Below are 16,808 nucleotides of genomic sequence, written 5' to 3'. Positions count from 1 at the left end.
CTTCAAAGAAATGAGCGCTGCTCAAATATTTCTAATTGGTTTGTACTGAGTTTCAGATCATGCTTAGCCTTCATTATTCTCCCAGGCACTTTTTTTTTTTTTTAAAAAGGACCATTAAGTGGGAGTTTTCTTTTCTGAAGAGAGAAGAATGACCTAACGGTTTTTAGATTCTTGACAATGGTCCAAATTCATTATTGTGCAATTTTACTGATACTTTTTTTTTTTTTTTTTTTAAACAGAAGACAGATAAAATCCAGAGTATTGGATGGGTGATTCACAGCAAAAAAAAAATATCACTGACAACTAATGAAGAGTCTGTTAGGTCAAGTGATATATGAGATGGCTTTGGAGCAGAAGATTGTGGGCGCTCTCCCCCCAATATGCATGCGATTTAACAGATGGCTGATGTCAGAGGCCACAAAACTAGTTACATAAGAAAAGCAATATTTTTGCAATTTGTTTACTTTTTTCCATTTTAAGATTCTATTAGACAATATAAAAGTAAAAAACCTGTTTGGAGCCAGTATTAAAAACATTAATCACTCTTCCACAGTATGCTCTCGTCTCATGTAGCTAGTTTTAATTCCAGTTTGACATTTAAAATTTGAGACTCATGGATTACCAAAAGAAGAAAAAAACCGGGGCGGAGATTTTACCTGTACCCTGCTTCTTTGCATACCAGAAGCATACTGCATACTTGAATTACTGTAAAGGAGCTTGTTTTTGAAAACACACTAATGACAGCACAAGGTATGTCTAAGAACACAATGGAAGTGTTTAAAAACTTGAGAATGAGTGAATTACATTATAGCATTGTTTCCTAAATATTTTATAACATACATAAGCATTTGCTAAATAAAACAATTTTATTTAGCATATTTTGCATATTTCTAAGCAAATTATTTGAACCATGAAAATGCAAGTGCTTCTACCAAAACAAAAGTCTAAGTCACTAATTGTGTATAATGAGGAGTCCTTGTGGCACCTTAGAGACCAACATAAAATTTAGATACCTTTAATTTTTTCCAGCAATTGATTCTGGTACACAGTATATCTTAAGGCATGCATCCATGGTCTTACATCATGCTGTTTGCACGACCGTAAAGCATCACTAAAAAGAGGGATAAGACAGTCCTGTGGAAGGCATAAAAAAATTTCATGTTTGTCATGGAATAATGTAGAACTTGTAGTTTTCAATACCTACAGAATATTTTAGAGTGGAGTAAGCTGTAGTTTACTAATTTAAGTTTATATAGCAAAGCGTAACACCAAAAATATTTGCTTAGTTGGACTGTTTGAGCAGGGATGTTACTGCATGAGAGAGGTGTCTAAAGTGAGGTCTGAAGAGTCCTGCAATGAAGCCCTTTTTACTGTGGGATTACAAAGATGCAGGTAGAAGTGGTGTTAAATGGTCAGAAATTTTACTAACAGATTAAAAAAAAAATATTTTCAGGTGCAAATATGTTAGGAAATTCAATGTGTTCTCAACTTAGTTTGAATAAGAATGAGCCCATCTCTGCAGAAAGATGTTACCTGATGCATGTATTAACACATGACCTTATTAATATTATTTTAAGAATTTATACACAAAAAAACATACCTCTGATGAAAGCCTGCTTGATACTGTGTTTTCCAAAGCAGATGAACAATATAACTGCAGGGTGCTCAACACTGGCAATGACTGAGACACAGTCAATGTGGAAAGTCTTAAAGGTCCAATGGCGATTCGTGACGTCTGCTTCAGATATTTTACTATATTTCTGAAATAAAGATTTAGAGTTAGAAACTAGAACAGTCCATTCTATTAGCTACTAATTATCCTCGTCTTTTTAATTAACAGATATTGTTATTTATTAACATAAAAAAAACACTATGAATGTGCAACAGGCAGCAAAATTCAGCCTCTTCATATGGAAGAAAAGATCAGGTCTTGCATAACCTATCATTTATCATGCACAATAAGTTTCCACAGATCGTCTGTTTCAAAGAATTGTTTACTGTCAACTGGCCAGGTGAACAAAGCATTAGATCTCTAAAATTAAAATCCCTCCTTATTCTTTCTCCTAGTGGTTTATACTCCTAATCCATGAAACACAACTTCATGTACTCTCAGAAATGCAGCCAAACAAAAGCTTCATACTTAAATACAACAAAGACTACAGTTACTACAAAGTGGTTTTTAATGGATTACAACTTCTCTCACACAAGTTATACAAGGTCACTGTATTCACTCAAAGGTTCTTTAAACTTACTCAGTTATCAATTGCCACTTTTGTTCCTGTTCTGTGTGGTTAATAGCTGTTGCCAGACATACTGAACTTCTCAACAACTGTACTTCAATTGCTTTCTGAAATTCTCTTGGATCAGGACTTAGCATGTTAGGAAGCAGCTTCTTCATGTCTACAAAGATTATACATACATACATTCCACAAATGATTAAAAAGTACCAACCTTTACCATAATTCTTGCAATAAAAGTTTTGAAAGGAAGAAAGTTCGCGATAAGAACTGCAGAACAAATATTGATAATTAATGAGAAAATTACATTTCTAAGTCCAAGTTCTTTTCTCAAAAAACACATATATATCCAAAAAAAAGATACAACAGCATTTAGGATTATGATTGCCAATTATTTCTCAACTCGGTAAATAAAGTTACAGTAGTTCTGCTGAACTCTGGAATCCTTATCCAGAAAGTCTCCAAGTATAATTTCTATATTGATATGGTACTGTATTTTAAGCTTATAATAAGTGTTTAGGAATTACTTTTATTATGAATTTTGATTTTATTTGTACCTATTTTTTCTTTGGATCCTCCAGTAAGTAGGTTGATGTTTTCTCCAGGTAGCAGTTCTAGCTGTTCTGTACAGTCAATAAGTTCTCCACATTCAAAGCTGCTTAAAGATCTGCAATTCAATTTTTATAGTTTTATTTCCATACTCCTACTTCACCCTAGTTGGTGAAGATCCTACAACTTAACAGCAATGAAAAGCCAGAAGGAGCACTACTCAAACCAATTGTCTTTTAACATGTTTCTTCCATGTAGCCTTACGATATGTACGCTTCGAGCAGGGGGTGTGATCCCAGCTTGAAGAGATATTCATGCTAGCTCTGAGTGAGCTAGCGTGTTAACAATAGAATATAGCCACAGCAGCACAAGCAGCACGAAGGGCTAGCCACGCAGAACGTGTGTCAGAAACAGGCAGGCAATCAGGGCAGCTAGCCCACTTGCGCTGCTGCATCTACATTCCATTTTTAGCATGCTTGCTCAGTCAGAGCTATTGTATGTCTCCCCCAGCTGTGAATTATGCCACCAGCTTCAAGTGTAGACATACCTTTATTCAAAGCCCTGAGAGGTTCTCACACAGCACTTTTAGAAGGTGGAAGTCAGAGCACATTCACATAACTTGAAAACAAAGATTTCCATCTTAATATAAAATCATAATCTGTAAAATGAAGGTAACGTAGCAGAAAACACTTAATTCAATTTTTGCCATTCATGAAAATTTAGAAGCTATCAGACTATCAAAATTAAAGAACAAACATTTCAAAGTTTCATATTTATAGAAAATCATCAATTAGTCCACACACCTACTGCTCTTCCACTAGGTGTAGGGATAAAGGAAGGAAAATAATAAGTACTGGCAAATTAAAGTAAGATCCTTTCAGGGGAGCAATCTTAAAAAGAGCTTTCCTTTATGTTTAAGGGGGGGAATCCTCGTTCCATCCAAGTCAATGAGAGTTTTACCATTGACTTATATAGGGCTAATAAAGAGGCCCCAAAATTTTTTTTGGCCAGTAATTGAACTGCTTGGTGCACATGACAACAAGAGACACAGGGTTTGTTTACACAGGGACACTCAGAAAAATTAATTCAAACTAAATTTTAAAGGGGATTAGTTAAACTGCATTAAACCCCTATGAGAACCTTCTTCAGAATTAAAGTGAATTAAGGCCACTTTAATTCAAAATAGTAGCATTCACAAAGGGGTTTAAACTTGATTTAACTAATCTACTTTAAATTTACACCTTCAGTTAATTTTCTTGAGTGTCCTTCCATAGACAAGCTCCTAGAACAGTGGCTCTCAACCTATTTACCATTATGGGCCACAATGTGTTATGTGGGCCACATCCAATACTATCTGTAGGGCCCTGAGGATGTCACATGGATTGCAGCTGTGTGCTGATTGGGCTGCAAGCGGCCCACGAGCCACAGGTTGTGACCTAGAGTCTTGTGTAGGGCATAGTTTACAGAGGAGTATGCTGACAGCCTGCAACAGCCAAAATCTAACTTCCTCACCCAACCCTTCTACCCTGTTGACAGCATATCAGTTGAGCAGTTCAGGAGACTTGATACAGTATCAGTCAGCCAACTGAGATCAGACACTGAAGATTGAGCCAACAAGACCCTTAACACAGAATGTCATGATACAAATGTTTAAAGTGTTCTGTTACCATCTGCTGGCAGAAAGGAAATATGAAGTGTCTGGACTGACAAAGAAGAAAAAACCCACAATCACTATGAAAACGTTTATATTTCCATTACTACTGCATATTTATTTGATTAAAAACTTCTCTCTTTAGCTACAGAGTTTCTCCCTTTTGCTTGATTCTGCAGTGAAGTCATAATCTTAAATGGGTATAGAGCACCCTAAAAAGCTTTTTAGAGGGTGTACAAATTTGGTGCCTAATAACCAGGAAAATATGTAGATTAGACAGACGACCTGGATAAAACTACACATGCCCCACACAACTCAGAATGATCAAATCTCTGCACCTGCAAACAAACTATTTGTGGATGCCTATCACTGAAAAATCTCTGCCAGCACAGACAAATGTATCTAAAAAGGATGAGGATATGAAGTATTCATAACTATTTCTAAACAAAATATTTTCAGACACATCGTAAAGACTTGCCTACATTGTGGATTAACTACATGGCAACTTTTAAAAAACAAACTTTTTGAGTTATGTTTATATGAGGAAGTCCACCAGTTTTACTAACAGAAAAAAAGAAACACTCTATCCTTAGAAACTCAAACATCTTGACAGACTATATTTAAACTTTTCCCCAAGAATTTACTTTTAGGCCAAGTCTGCATGTGAAAAACTTCAGACAAAAGATTTTTTATGAAGTTTATTGGAGAAGTACAGGCTTGAAAAGAATAGATCTTCAAATGGAATGGCTACAGAAGTCTTATCTATTGCAATTCCAACTTTATATTAACTAGAGCAGTGGTTTTGGACCTGTGGTCCACAGACCCCTTAGGGATCCGCAGACTACGTTTAAGTTGTTCGCAAACGACTGTCATTACCCTAGAACAGTGGTTTTCAACCTGTGGTCCCTGGTGGTCCACAAACTATGTGTAAGATTTCTAAAGGGGTCTGCACGTCCACTGGAAATTTTTAGGGGTTCACAAATGAAGAAAGGCTGAAACCCACTTGAGTAACAAGACAAATGTCTGCTAGAATCATAGGTGCGCTTTTTTTATATTTACTTAAAAAAACCTAAAAAGACTATCATGATTCATTAGATATATGCAGGGTTGTTGTAGCTGTGTCGGCCCTAGGTCATTCGAGAGACAAGGTGGTGAGGTAATATATTTTATTGGGTGAGACAGACAAGCTTCCAAGCTTACACAGAGATCCTGAAGAACACCACGTAAGCTTGAAAATTTCTCTTGTCAACAGATAGTGATTCAATAAAATATTACCTCATCCACCTTGTATCTCTAATGAATCATTAGCTATCAACCAACATAATCTTCTTTAATTTCTGAAGAAAGCTTTAGAGTTAAAATATTTTAATTCAGAAATCTAAAGAATAAAAAAAGATACAAGTGAAAGATAAGGTATTTTAAAAAATTATTCTAGTTGTGAGAATGGATGAATCCCCTTACAATGAAAAATAACTAAAACAAATCCATTATCTTCTGCCTCCAAATAAACACTTTAAGAGGCCTTTCCTAATCTTAAGAATCATGAAAGCCCCAATGATTTACTTAGGATGGTGTCAATTCACTAATTATTTGTTATAGCTACTATACATCAAGGAAGTTTTCCTACTAAATCATTATTCATTTTGCATCACAAAAGATAAAGATCTTGGAAACCACATGGCACTGATATGATGAGACTAAGAGAAGCTTTCATGTAACAGTTTACTGCTTTCAGAGATATTATTGAATAAATTAATGAGAACCTTACTTTATGTAGTTAAAGTCTGCTTTTAAATTGACTGAGGTATTACTTGTGCTTTTTTTCAAATCATGGACAGCATTCTGCCATTCTTGTACAGCAGACCAATCAGCAATTGCAATGTAACATTCACATGCTTTGTTACCCAAGTAATTTATAACTTCAGGTGAAGAATCACTTGGTTTAGTCAGAACAGTTTTTCTAGCTTCACCTGTGAAATTAAGAAAATCAATATTTAAGAAAAATAAGCCTTATTACTTGACAAAGCATTTGGAAATTATGTTTTAAGGCAAAAAGTTTCATCTGTTTTAGATAAGATTAGTTACACAATATTTACAGCACCTAACTTCTCATCTGTAGCATATTTTATCACCTGTAAAACTGAAATACTTACGCAAGAGAATTTAGTTAATATTTATAAAGAAACTGGAAGATAGAAAATGATCTGATCAATATAGAAGAACTAAACTAATATGTGCACCTGATAATACACACAAAAGTGTACAAAATACCCCTTCCCACTTCTCAAGATTTTAATAGAGTGCTGTGGCAAGGTCTCATTTTAAGGCTTCTTTTTATACTATAGTACATTCATGATGTATACAAATAACTGGAAGTAATGACGTATTAAAGTCTAAATAATTAGAACTAAACTGCTTAAAATACAATGTGTTATCCTTGCTTTTATCCAACTCTTCACTAGGCCCCAAACCTGCAAACATCTATGCATGTGCTTATCTTTACATATGTGAGTAGCCCCAATATCTTCAACTGGATTATTCAGTTAAACTTGTACGTAAGTGTTTACAATGTAAATTACTAAGGCAATATAGCAAGGCTTTATTGTTGACTATATTACCTGTAAACCATAACAATGTTATGCACATATTCAGTACATGGAGTTTGTGACCATTTTAAAAAGCAATTAATAATACTTACCATTGAAAGAATGCTTTGGGCTGGCATTATTGCCACTATTTGAATTGGCCAACTTCAGGACAGATTTATCAAAACCAGCTATGGAGCAATCCATTCCTGTCATGGAACTCAAGTGCTCCTGGTATTCAACAGTTGCTTTTTCAAACCTTAAACATTTAAGATTTAATGTTTAGTCAACATTTTACAGCAATGATTTTCTACTTTTTGTATATGGAGTTTGTATTAAACTTTCCTATAAAAGGACAGAATGAATGATCCCTGCAATGCCACAAGAATAAAACTAAGGAAGACCACAGAGGATTTCTCCCTATGGTAAAACTTAGAAAACAGAAGTGGTGGGGCGAGGAAGCTACTGAAGGTGGGTGATCTAGTTACTGATCTTTTTTATTTCTGGAATTGTCTTTATCCTTCAACCCAAAACATCAAACTGGGATCTTTAAAAAATAAGGTTGAAGAAGATGGAAAACAATTAAGGTGGTCAGTTGATAGGCATAATTTCACATATATGAAACTATGTATCAGCTTTTCATACCAACTTCAAATTACTATGAACTGAAGCAAAATTTACTTGCTGGCACTGTTCTAGATGGAGTAGCTATAATATGATTTTTCACATGAGACGTCTGCCAGAAACTCCCCCTCCCTCACAGGAGACAGAAGCAACAACACAGCAGGGTGAGGACGAGCAGAGCTCCCCCAGCTATGTTGATCTGGGGATACAGAATGGAAACCATGGTTAGTGGAACGAGCTTCACAGCCTCTAGGCCCGAAAGATGTCAGCAGCTGGCATTTTACAATTTGAATTCTAGATTTGTTTTTTTGCTGACTGTTTGCTCCTCCTAATCTCATTCTCACACCTCAACACAGTCCCTCCATTGCCAGTGTCACTCTTCCCGCACTCCTGCCTCTCAATGACCTTCCCCCAAACCTTGTTCCTAGTATCTCCCTTGCTCCCCTGCCACTGTCCCCATAACAAAACATTTTTTAAAAGAAAAAAATGAAAACCATCGAACGAAAACCATGGAACAAACAGGACACACGTTAACTGCCATGGCCTCTTTGCTCATATGTGTACCTCTCTCCCAGCCTAATATGTTTTCTCCTTTTTTGACTCTGAAGCCCTTGCAACAAGGCTCACTCTCGCTCTCTCTCGCCTGTTTGGAAAGCACTTAGCATACTGTGAGTACTGTACCTCCGCAGATGAAAGATGACTAGACTAACAGCTTTGTTATATTCACAAACGTTTGCTACTCATGACTTTAACTGAGAGAAGCAAATATTGGATTCTTTCTTTCTCTGCTTACAGGAACCACAAGCGGGAGACAGAGGTGTAATCTGGCAAGGTTACCTAACTGAGGCTGGTATAATAGGAGTGCTTCTCAGACACTGCTGGTCTTATGGAGGGAGCTGAAGTTGTTTGAAGGAGAAGAGCCATGAAGTTCCCACTTCTCTCACTCAACAGAGCAGGAGAAGAGAAGATCACTGGTGTGATCTGCAGGCCCGATTTGCATCCACTCTGCCACTAACTCCTCATGCCTCTGACCAGATCCTATTTAAGGTATGTTGACACTTAAGGCAGCATGTCTATGGGCCCTGACTGGTGGCAGAGGAAGGAAGTGGTAAAATGTTGGAGGGTGAGAGACATCAAAGCTAGTCCTGCAGGAAGATGCTTCCACACAGGCCAAACCAAGCAGTTAAGAAGGCAGGGGGAAGGAAGCACCTGTAACAGAGACAGAGGTGGGAAGAGAGATTAAGAGTGTTGTTTCTTTCAGTATGCCAGCAGGACAAAAGGTATACACGGACACAGAATGTGTTTGCATGTTTTTCCCACAGGTGAATTTTAGTCTAATATGTAAAACACAAGTACTTTGGTATGGGTGGAAAGGGTGTTTTTCCCTACGTGTTCAAAACTCCGAAGACTGCCCACATTAAAACTATACAACATAATATCGATTTTCAATAAATTATTAGCTCTGTGGGTTGGCAGTAGTGCTAAGTATATAACCCATGAGGACCTTTAAAAAAACAAAAAACAGTATTTTATTTTACTGTATATACTTAACATCACAAATCCCAAATTTAGATGTCTTTGCCCTAAATTAAAACACAAACAAACAAAACTAGTCACTTTTCCACACCCCGAAGAGCATATAATGATGGATAGTTTAAGCAGCAGTTGGGAATAATTCTTTCTTTCTTTATAACAAAAAATGTAAAGGTGTATATATATTTATAATAATTGTATCTGACTTTTTCCTTCTACCCTCTAGTCTCTGTATATTGCATATTTTCTTGGACTGTAAGAAGGGACAGGGACTGTCATCCTATGCCTTTGTGCAGCACTTAACAGAATGAGATCCCCATCATCATGATAGAGAGGCTCCGAGTAGTACTGCAAAACAAATGTTAAACCAAACATAAACCAACATTTCCCTTTTCACTGCTAACCTTCCTTTCAGAAATGTCCCATTAATTTCCTTTTTCACTGTGGCCTGTTGTACTAGTCATATCCCAACATCTCATTAATCTGAAAGGATGTTGCATAACAGAGTTGCAAGCTTTGACTATTCAAATAGTTGAATAATAGATCAAACATTATTTTGCTTATTCAGTCACACATGTAATAACTGTCTTGACACAGTGAAGCTGAATGTCCGTTAGCTAAATAACGTTTAGTACAGTAGATTTTAGGACTGAAGATTTTCTCTAAGTCTTGGTACAGCAACAGTTCACATTACTAACAGAAAGTATTTCTGAACACCACACTTTGTATCTTACAAAGATATGCATTATTTGAAGGACCTAACAAAAGAAAACAGACATCAATAATCCTTATAAAAATTCTATAGATTTTTGCCTGCCTAGGTTTTGTTTGTCTGCACATGTACCTAAGAATTAACAGGGGTCTCCTTTTTCCTTTCTGGGATTCAGTAACTACTTTCCACAGTGAAAAGGTGAGTTGCTTCCCCATAAGTGGATGAAAATTTCAAGTATGTTTCCATGTATTTTGATTCACTTTTTAAAATCTACCACACTGCTCTACGGATTCTTAGCATAGGTTTAAACTATAAACAAGTCGACCTATGTTAGGTTGACTTACAGCCACTGCAGTGGCTGTAAATCATAAGGTGCTTTATGTGTTAAGGAAAAGTTAGCACGTGACTCCATTTTGGTTTGGGGCCCGCCATTGTCTAAAAGCAAGCACATCATGCATCAGGAGGAGTGTTCCTTAGATACTGCATTCCTGTGAAAATCCTCCTCCTCGTCTCCAGCCTGCCTTGATTCCTGGTATCTGTTCTTTGTCTGTCTCTAACTCCTTATCTCCTGGCCTTTGATGTGAGGCCTCCCATCCTGATAATAAAAGTTACTGACGCATCGCTTTAGGACCATGCTGTGTAATTAACATACTAGTTTAGCATGAAGAATGCACCAAGCAGGGATAGGTGGTAGATAAAAAAAGGGTTTGTTTATTGGTTAAGGTTTCCGATGCGCGAGGGCAACATGCTTTGCTAAGAGGTATATAACCTTTGTATAATCTGTATTCGGGGTACCCTCCTGGGTAGCAGGGGGGCACCACGCTCAAGCGTAATAAACTTGGTGTTTTTTGGGAACTTTGCAGTTGTGGACTTTGTTTATGTGCCTCAGCCTAGATTCGAACTGTGCGTGACCTACCAGGTGTAATTCGTAGCATTTGTGTGCGTGTCCTATCAGGTATAATTCATAACATATGTCAACCTAACACTGTAGTGTAGACTAGGGTGGAGCTGTAATTTAAGACACTACCTCAGCGTGATCAACACTCATAACACAAAAAAGGGTTCAGAGCCAGGTCTGAAAATTACATCTGGATATCCTTAAAGAACCTCAGATTACTACCTCTGGCCAGGAAACCGGGTAAAAAAAAATTCAGATTAAAGAATAATTTGCAACATAACCCTGGCTAACTAATGCTGCTACACTACAGAGAATTTCTGAAAATGTAACACAGCACAGCTGATCCTTGAACACTGACAACTTAGTGATGTTCTTATGCATCTGTTTTTAAAAAATTCTAGGACATGCTAACCATCTCCCAAAGACATGCTAAAAGTGAACTTCTTGTTCAGATAAGGAAACCAGAAGAGCAGCTTTGATCCATGAAGCAACTTACATTAACTGAGATAAAAATATTGGCACTTCATGTATTTAGAAAATAAGCTCATATTTATACCAGTTCTCCAGCCATTTGTGCCAACTTACCGTCCTTCTGCTTGCTGAGCTACAGAATTAATCCAAGACAGACTCTTCCCAACTATAGCAGAAGACCAGACAGCTATTCCTTGTATAGCTTCAGGGCAATGAAGCTCACATAGTGCTTCCACCAACATCATAATTGTCACTTCCAATTCACTTCCCTAGAAATGAAGTTTAAGCCTAATTTAACAGATCTTGTTTGAAGAGAAAAGATGCGTACATTGTTAAATGTTTTAAATGTGTAATGCAATACTTCATGTTTATATTTAATAAAGTATTCTCAATGGTCACAGTTACCCCACTCCCACAAAGTAAAGCAAAGAATATTTGAAAACCAGACACTGTACACTACCCTCTGAAAAGCACATCTAGCTCATCGCCTATACTTATGCAAATACATTACTTTTTCACAAATCCCCAGAAATTCATCAGCAGACAAATTACTACCCAGGCATAAATCTAGAAAGCGTTCTCTGCTAAAAACACACACATTTTAAGAAGGTCAAACAACATTATCGAACAAGTCATCGGTACCCTTCAGCTTTTATACAAAGTGTTCTAAACACAGTGGTTTTTCCAACTCATTGTGCCAACATTTTGTAGAAAGATCTCCTCCTGGACCTCATCCTCTTCCAGTCCTCATCCCAGTCCTTGGTTAGAAAAGGGTTGCTTTTCACAATATCAGGAAGGGTTCCACAGACAAAAAGTTTGAAAAATACTGATCTAGCAAAAGTATCAAAAAACTTCCACAAGTTTTAAACAGAGGCTCCTTACTTAAACAGTGGGAATTATATAGTTCAAAATATGAGCTAGCTATAAATCTTTGACTAAATGTGTAACACAGAATTTCCAGATTTTAAACTATTTTGCCTAGAAAAAATTCCACCCCCTCAAAAATAGATAAGTAAAAGTTCAAAACTGTTGCTCTAGAATACAGTTTTTGACAGGCCTATTGGTTTGATTACCTAATCCATTGGTTTATCTTTTAGTTTATATACAATACTATGGAAATGTTTTTTTCTACAGCTTACTAAATTTTGAAAAATATACTACCTTCATTTCTGTGAGTAAATCAAAACCATGTCTGACTGTCACAGCAGGTTGACCAGCCAACAATCCAACCCGCATGATAGAAAGTCTAATCCGAGTTAGCCAATCTTGGCAGGTCTGGCGGTTAGTGTAGAAGAATGTCCTGATAACCTTTACAATAGGGGGAAGGGAGAAAGAAAAAAAAAGAGATCCTGAGTTTTATAAAACAATACTTTCTATTTCTGTATAAATTAAAATAGATGCATTATAATATTTAATACATAGAACACAGCATAATCTTTATCCAGAAGGGTTCCCTTCTCTAACTAAATTTTCAAGTGGTGTAATTTACTATAGAATGATTAAAATGTAACAACGTTGCCGTGGGAAGATTTCTGTCAGCAAGTCCATGACAAGAAGTTAGATTTAAATGTGTTTTAACTTGTCCTTTCAAATCTCTTTCCCCCGTACCTAAGAAGCCCTACTTACAACGGATGATTTCTTGGAAAATATTTTTGCTTTACTCAACCCTCCGTCAATACCTGCTCTTGGAGGACCACATTTCCATATGAAAGAGGCTGGAAGTTGGGGGGAAAGAAGGGATGAAAAGAGAGAAAATCTGACTCATCAGTGACTCACTACTTCTTGCCAGCCTGGGAGAAAAGAATTCAGCTTGATCCTTAAAATTTGATCCCCTGCACAGCAGCAAAATACACTAATTCTAGACTACTCCCAAATTCAGTTTGACCTGCCATTGGGAAATGACAACATACATTATAATTGTAGAGATTCTGAGGCAAACACACGAGTGGTGCAATATCTTTCTACCAAATATTATAATCAATCAGATTTGGATGGATTTTTTTCAACAAACAGAAATGGTTTCCTTGGAACCCTTCCAAATACATGTCTGGACAGGCAAAATAGCAAACAAATAATTCTTGCAAAAACTCATTGCAATTATGACATGATTTAATATGTCAACTGCTTGGCCATTTTACAGATTGTTTAAACAGAAATGGGAAAACAGCAAAGTGGTCCTTTCAATTTTTAAAGCAGTTTGGTTTATGAAGGCCAAAGCTTCATAGATTTAACTGTAAATACATCAATTTTTGTTTCATATCCAACAAATGGCAGCTTGAACTCCTCACAACTGAATGCATTTCATAACAAATGTTGATAGCTTAATAGAGCAGTGACTACTGTGCCTTTAATTCACATTCAATAGTTATTCATTTTATCATCTGCAACGTGTTTGATATTGTGCTGCTGTGTAAACAGTTACTCAAGAAAACGATATTCCCTTTTCAGTTGTTTAATAACAAATAACATTAAATCAAGTAAGGCAAAAGAAACTGAAGGAATATATCATGTTTGTTTGAAATTAGACAAACAAGGTTAAATGAAAATCAGAACACAAGCCTACAATGTTTGGAAACCAGGTTGTCTGCAGCTGATCTTTTTCAAAAACAGTAAACTCCACCAATAGGGAGAACAGCTAGGTAATCCTGAGCTTTTTTAATTTTTTAAAGTGGAAAAATTGTTGGCTTATAATCAGGGTAGTATATCGGACATTTCGATAGAAAAGTTATTACAAGGAATCATTCAGAAGTGGCATATGATTCTTGATAAATATCTAGTGATATACAGTGAAATATTCCCACTTTTGTGGGACAGTTTGCAGTACACGGTCAGCATTGAAAGAGACAAACCTTGGGTGGAGAAGTGAGTGCATTAGCACATCCTTCATAAGCATTGTACATCAATTTCTCCAGATTCTCCAAGTACTGTAGAAGGAGAACAAGTCTAAGCTGATTACTGCTGTGTCCTTCATCATTGTCTGCTATAGTCCACTGGCTAACATCTTGATCCGGGTTTAACGTGTGGGCTGCAAGACTTCTAATGATACCTATGAACATTTGGCCAGAACATGTCAACACACTGGTTACCAAATAATCAGGTATTCACACCTTAATATAATATAAAAATATCTGTGAAAATTGAGTCTAAAATTATTAACATGTACTTCAACAAATAAAAAACTACATAAAGCATCTCCAAAATTATTATATAACACTTGATTTCTTGACATTTAAGAAAGGTCTAAAAAAGCAACAAATTGTTGAAAAAGAAAGTAATTTTTTCCTATCTTGACCATAATTTAAGAAAACAGCTCACTACTCTATTTCTTAAACCAAATATCCCATTAAAAAAAATATACATTCTTTATGTTACCTTCAATTGTCTGGAACGTATCTTGGGCTCTACCTAAAGGGGTTCTTAACTTAGAAAGGACTGTAAACTGAGCTGCTTCCCAAACAGCCCACTGCCACAGTACAGCATCCGTCTTCAACAGATTGCGAGGAATGGTCGATTGGTCACGCTTATCTAATCTCTGACAGCTGTAGAACAATCTTTCTAACCAATTGTCCTTCCTGAAAAAAAGTTAAGACAAATACAGCAATTCATATCTATATACATAGCTGTAAAGGTATTTTAGCTTGTAACTGATTACTCTTGTAATCAAACCTCTAATGGACCTATGTTTCCTATTGTCATGCACATGCGTGTACACACACACAGGATTATTCTGCAGGAACAAATACAGAGCTCAAGAACATTGCAAAAAAAATTACAAAGGCAGAAAAAATGGAGACAAAGGGTTTGCTAGCCAAAAGTAAAGAAAACACAGTGCAGAAGACAAATTTGAAAAAGAGGCATACACTTTTGGTTGAAAATGAAAATGAGCAAAGAGAAATAAGATATTCAAAATTCTGAGAGATAAAAATAGATGTGAATAGAAATTAATGAAGACTGTAAGGATTTAGCAGCATAAAATATTGCATCCCAAAAACTGGAATGGTAAATAGTTTCAGCTGGTGCCAAAAACCGGAAAAAGGATTTCAGACATTCTCTTCCAGGTGTACAAAATGACAGAGAAGGCCCACAAGTTAGAAAGATCGCAGTGAAGCCAACTGCAAGTAGTACAACTCAATATCTGTCCCAACACTGTCTCATCTTCTAACATGAGCCAACACCATCAAAACATGCCTCATTGTCAGTTTGCATTGAGTCTGCAGTCTCAGAATGCAGATGATATCAGTATAACTTCTGTGTGTATCATATGTCAAATACATAAGAAGGAGATTGGCATCCTACAGAAATGGTATAAAGACATCTGTATTGAATACCTACACATTGAGCTCGAAGGGGGGGGGGGGGGGGAGGAGAGGAGAGGAAGAGGCATGTATAACTATATGGAGCATATGGTTCCAGGCAAGAAGGTTGATGGCATCTGGAGTACCTGAGGAAGCAGTGTGCTATATACCAGTCAACATTAGTTTGTAGCATCTTTTGTGCACAATGGGACTAGCTGTATAGAGGTACTGGGTGCATCAAGCTAAGGAAATCCACTAGGGCAATGGTGCAATTAAGACAAGAAAAAGAAGTTACTCAAATTCACCTATCACACCCAGCTGACTTAAGGCTATCAGAAAAAAAAATCAACTATTAAACAGACCATAATTAAAACCAAACAAACAAAAAAATTATTTACTTACAGCTGAAAAGACCTTAATTTTAAGAGTGAATTGGCAGGGATAAAAGAGGAACAGATGGTTAAAACTATGAGGTATATAGAATTTGCTCTCTGGGTTCACAAATGCTGCCTTACCTAGTCTGCTTTCAGAAACTTCTGAAAACATTGAAGGCCCTCCTAATGCCACATGACCAACCCAGTGGTAATAAAAAGTAAAATAAAAAAACATATTCAACTCTTTCAACATGGATGTGAGCAGAGTAGTGGGTTTTAGTAGCTACATGGTGACAAAACTGATTATACAAAGGCTTACATAACATCCGTTCTTGCAGATTTAAATACATTAAGTCTTTACATACCAAAAAGAATTAACTGAAACTTTAAATTTAATATTTACAACTTGCATTAGTAAAGAATGTAATTTTAATAGTTTCTGTCTGGAAAAATACATAATCTTCTGTTCTTCAAGATGTGATGCAGACATGTATTCCAGGTCAGTGTGCACACTCCATGCTCTGGAGCTGGGACATACCAGTAGCTGAGGCTCTCACACCCTATGGCTGTAGGGCCTCCCCTGGCTGTATACGGGTGGCACTGCCCCGATCCTCTCAGTTCCTTCATATAAAAGGTCTGAAGTACAGACTCCAAATGCAGAGGCAACGAAGGGCAGGTCACGAAATACACATTTGTATCACATCTGTATCACATCTGGAAGAACAACAGTTACAGGTAGGTAACTCTTTTTACTTCAAGTAGATGTAGCCACATACTCCATGCAGGTGACTTGCAAGCAGTACTCGCAGGACGTGAGGCTCAGAGTCTACTTAAAGAAGGCAGCACGTCTACCTTCCTAAAGTTTGCATCTGATCCGGA

The 16,808-nt window shown here is 36.7% G+C and overlaps 1 protein-coding gene across 2 annotated transcripts in view; it reads right to left on the bottom strand.

Annotated features, from left to right (window-relative positions):
- SMG1 (SMG1 nonsense mediated mRNA decay associated PI3K related kinase) overlaps positions 1 to 16,808 on the bottom strand; it is a 119,015-nt gene that overhangs the window by 38,242 nt on the left and 63,965 nt on the right. For both annotated transcript variants that reach the window (XM_048865858.2, XM_075132746.1), the window contains 10 exons: positions 14,633 to 14,832; positions 14,110 to 14,306; positions 12,422 to 12,568; positions 11,375 to 11,529; positions 7,136 to 7,281; positions 6,206 to 6,407; positions 2,795 to 2,904; positions 2,253 to 2,400; positions 1,601 to 1,760; positions 1,014 to 1,134 (listed from right to left, as the gene is read on the bottom strand). In XM_048865858.2, the coding sequence (XP_048721815.2) occupies positions 1,014 to 1,134; positions 1,601 to 1,760; positions 2,253 to 2,400; positions 2,795 to 2,904; positions 6,206 to 6,407; positions 7,136 to 7,281; positions 11,375 to 11,529; positions 12,422 to 12,568; positions 14,110 to 14,306; positions 14,633 to 14,832 (1,586 nt within the window). The remainder of the gene's footprint in view (positions 1 to 1,013; positions 1,135 to 1,600; positions 1,761 to 2,252; positions 2,401 to 2,794; positions 2,905 to 6,205; positions 6,408 to 7,135; positions 7,282 to 11,374; positions 11,530 to 12,421; positions 12,569 to 14,109; positions 14,307 to 14,632; positions 14,833 to 16,808) is intronic.

This window comes from Caretta caretta, chromosome 10 (assembly GCF_965140235.1).
Source record: "Caretta caretta isolate rCarCar2 chromosome 10, rCarCar1.hap1, whole genome shotgun sequence".
NCBI lineage: Eukaryota > Metazoa > Chordata > Testudines > Cheloniidae > Caretta > Caretta caretta.
This window is presented reverse-complemented; position numbering and strand designations above follow the sequence as displayed.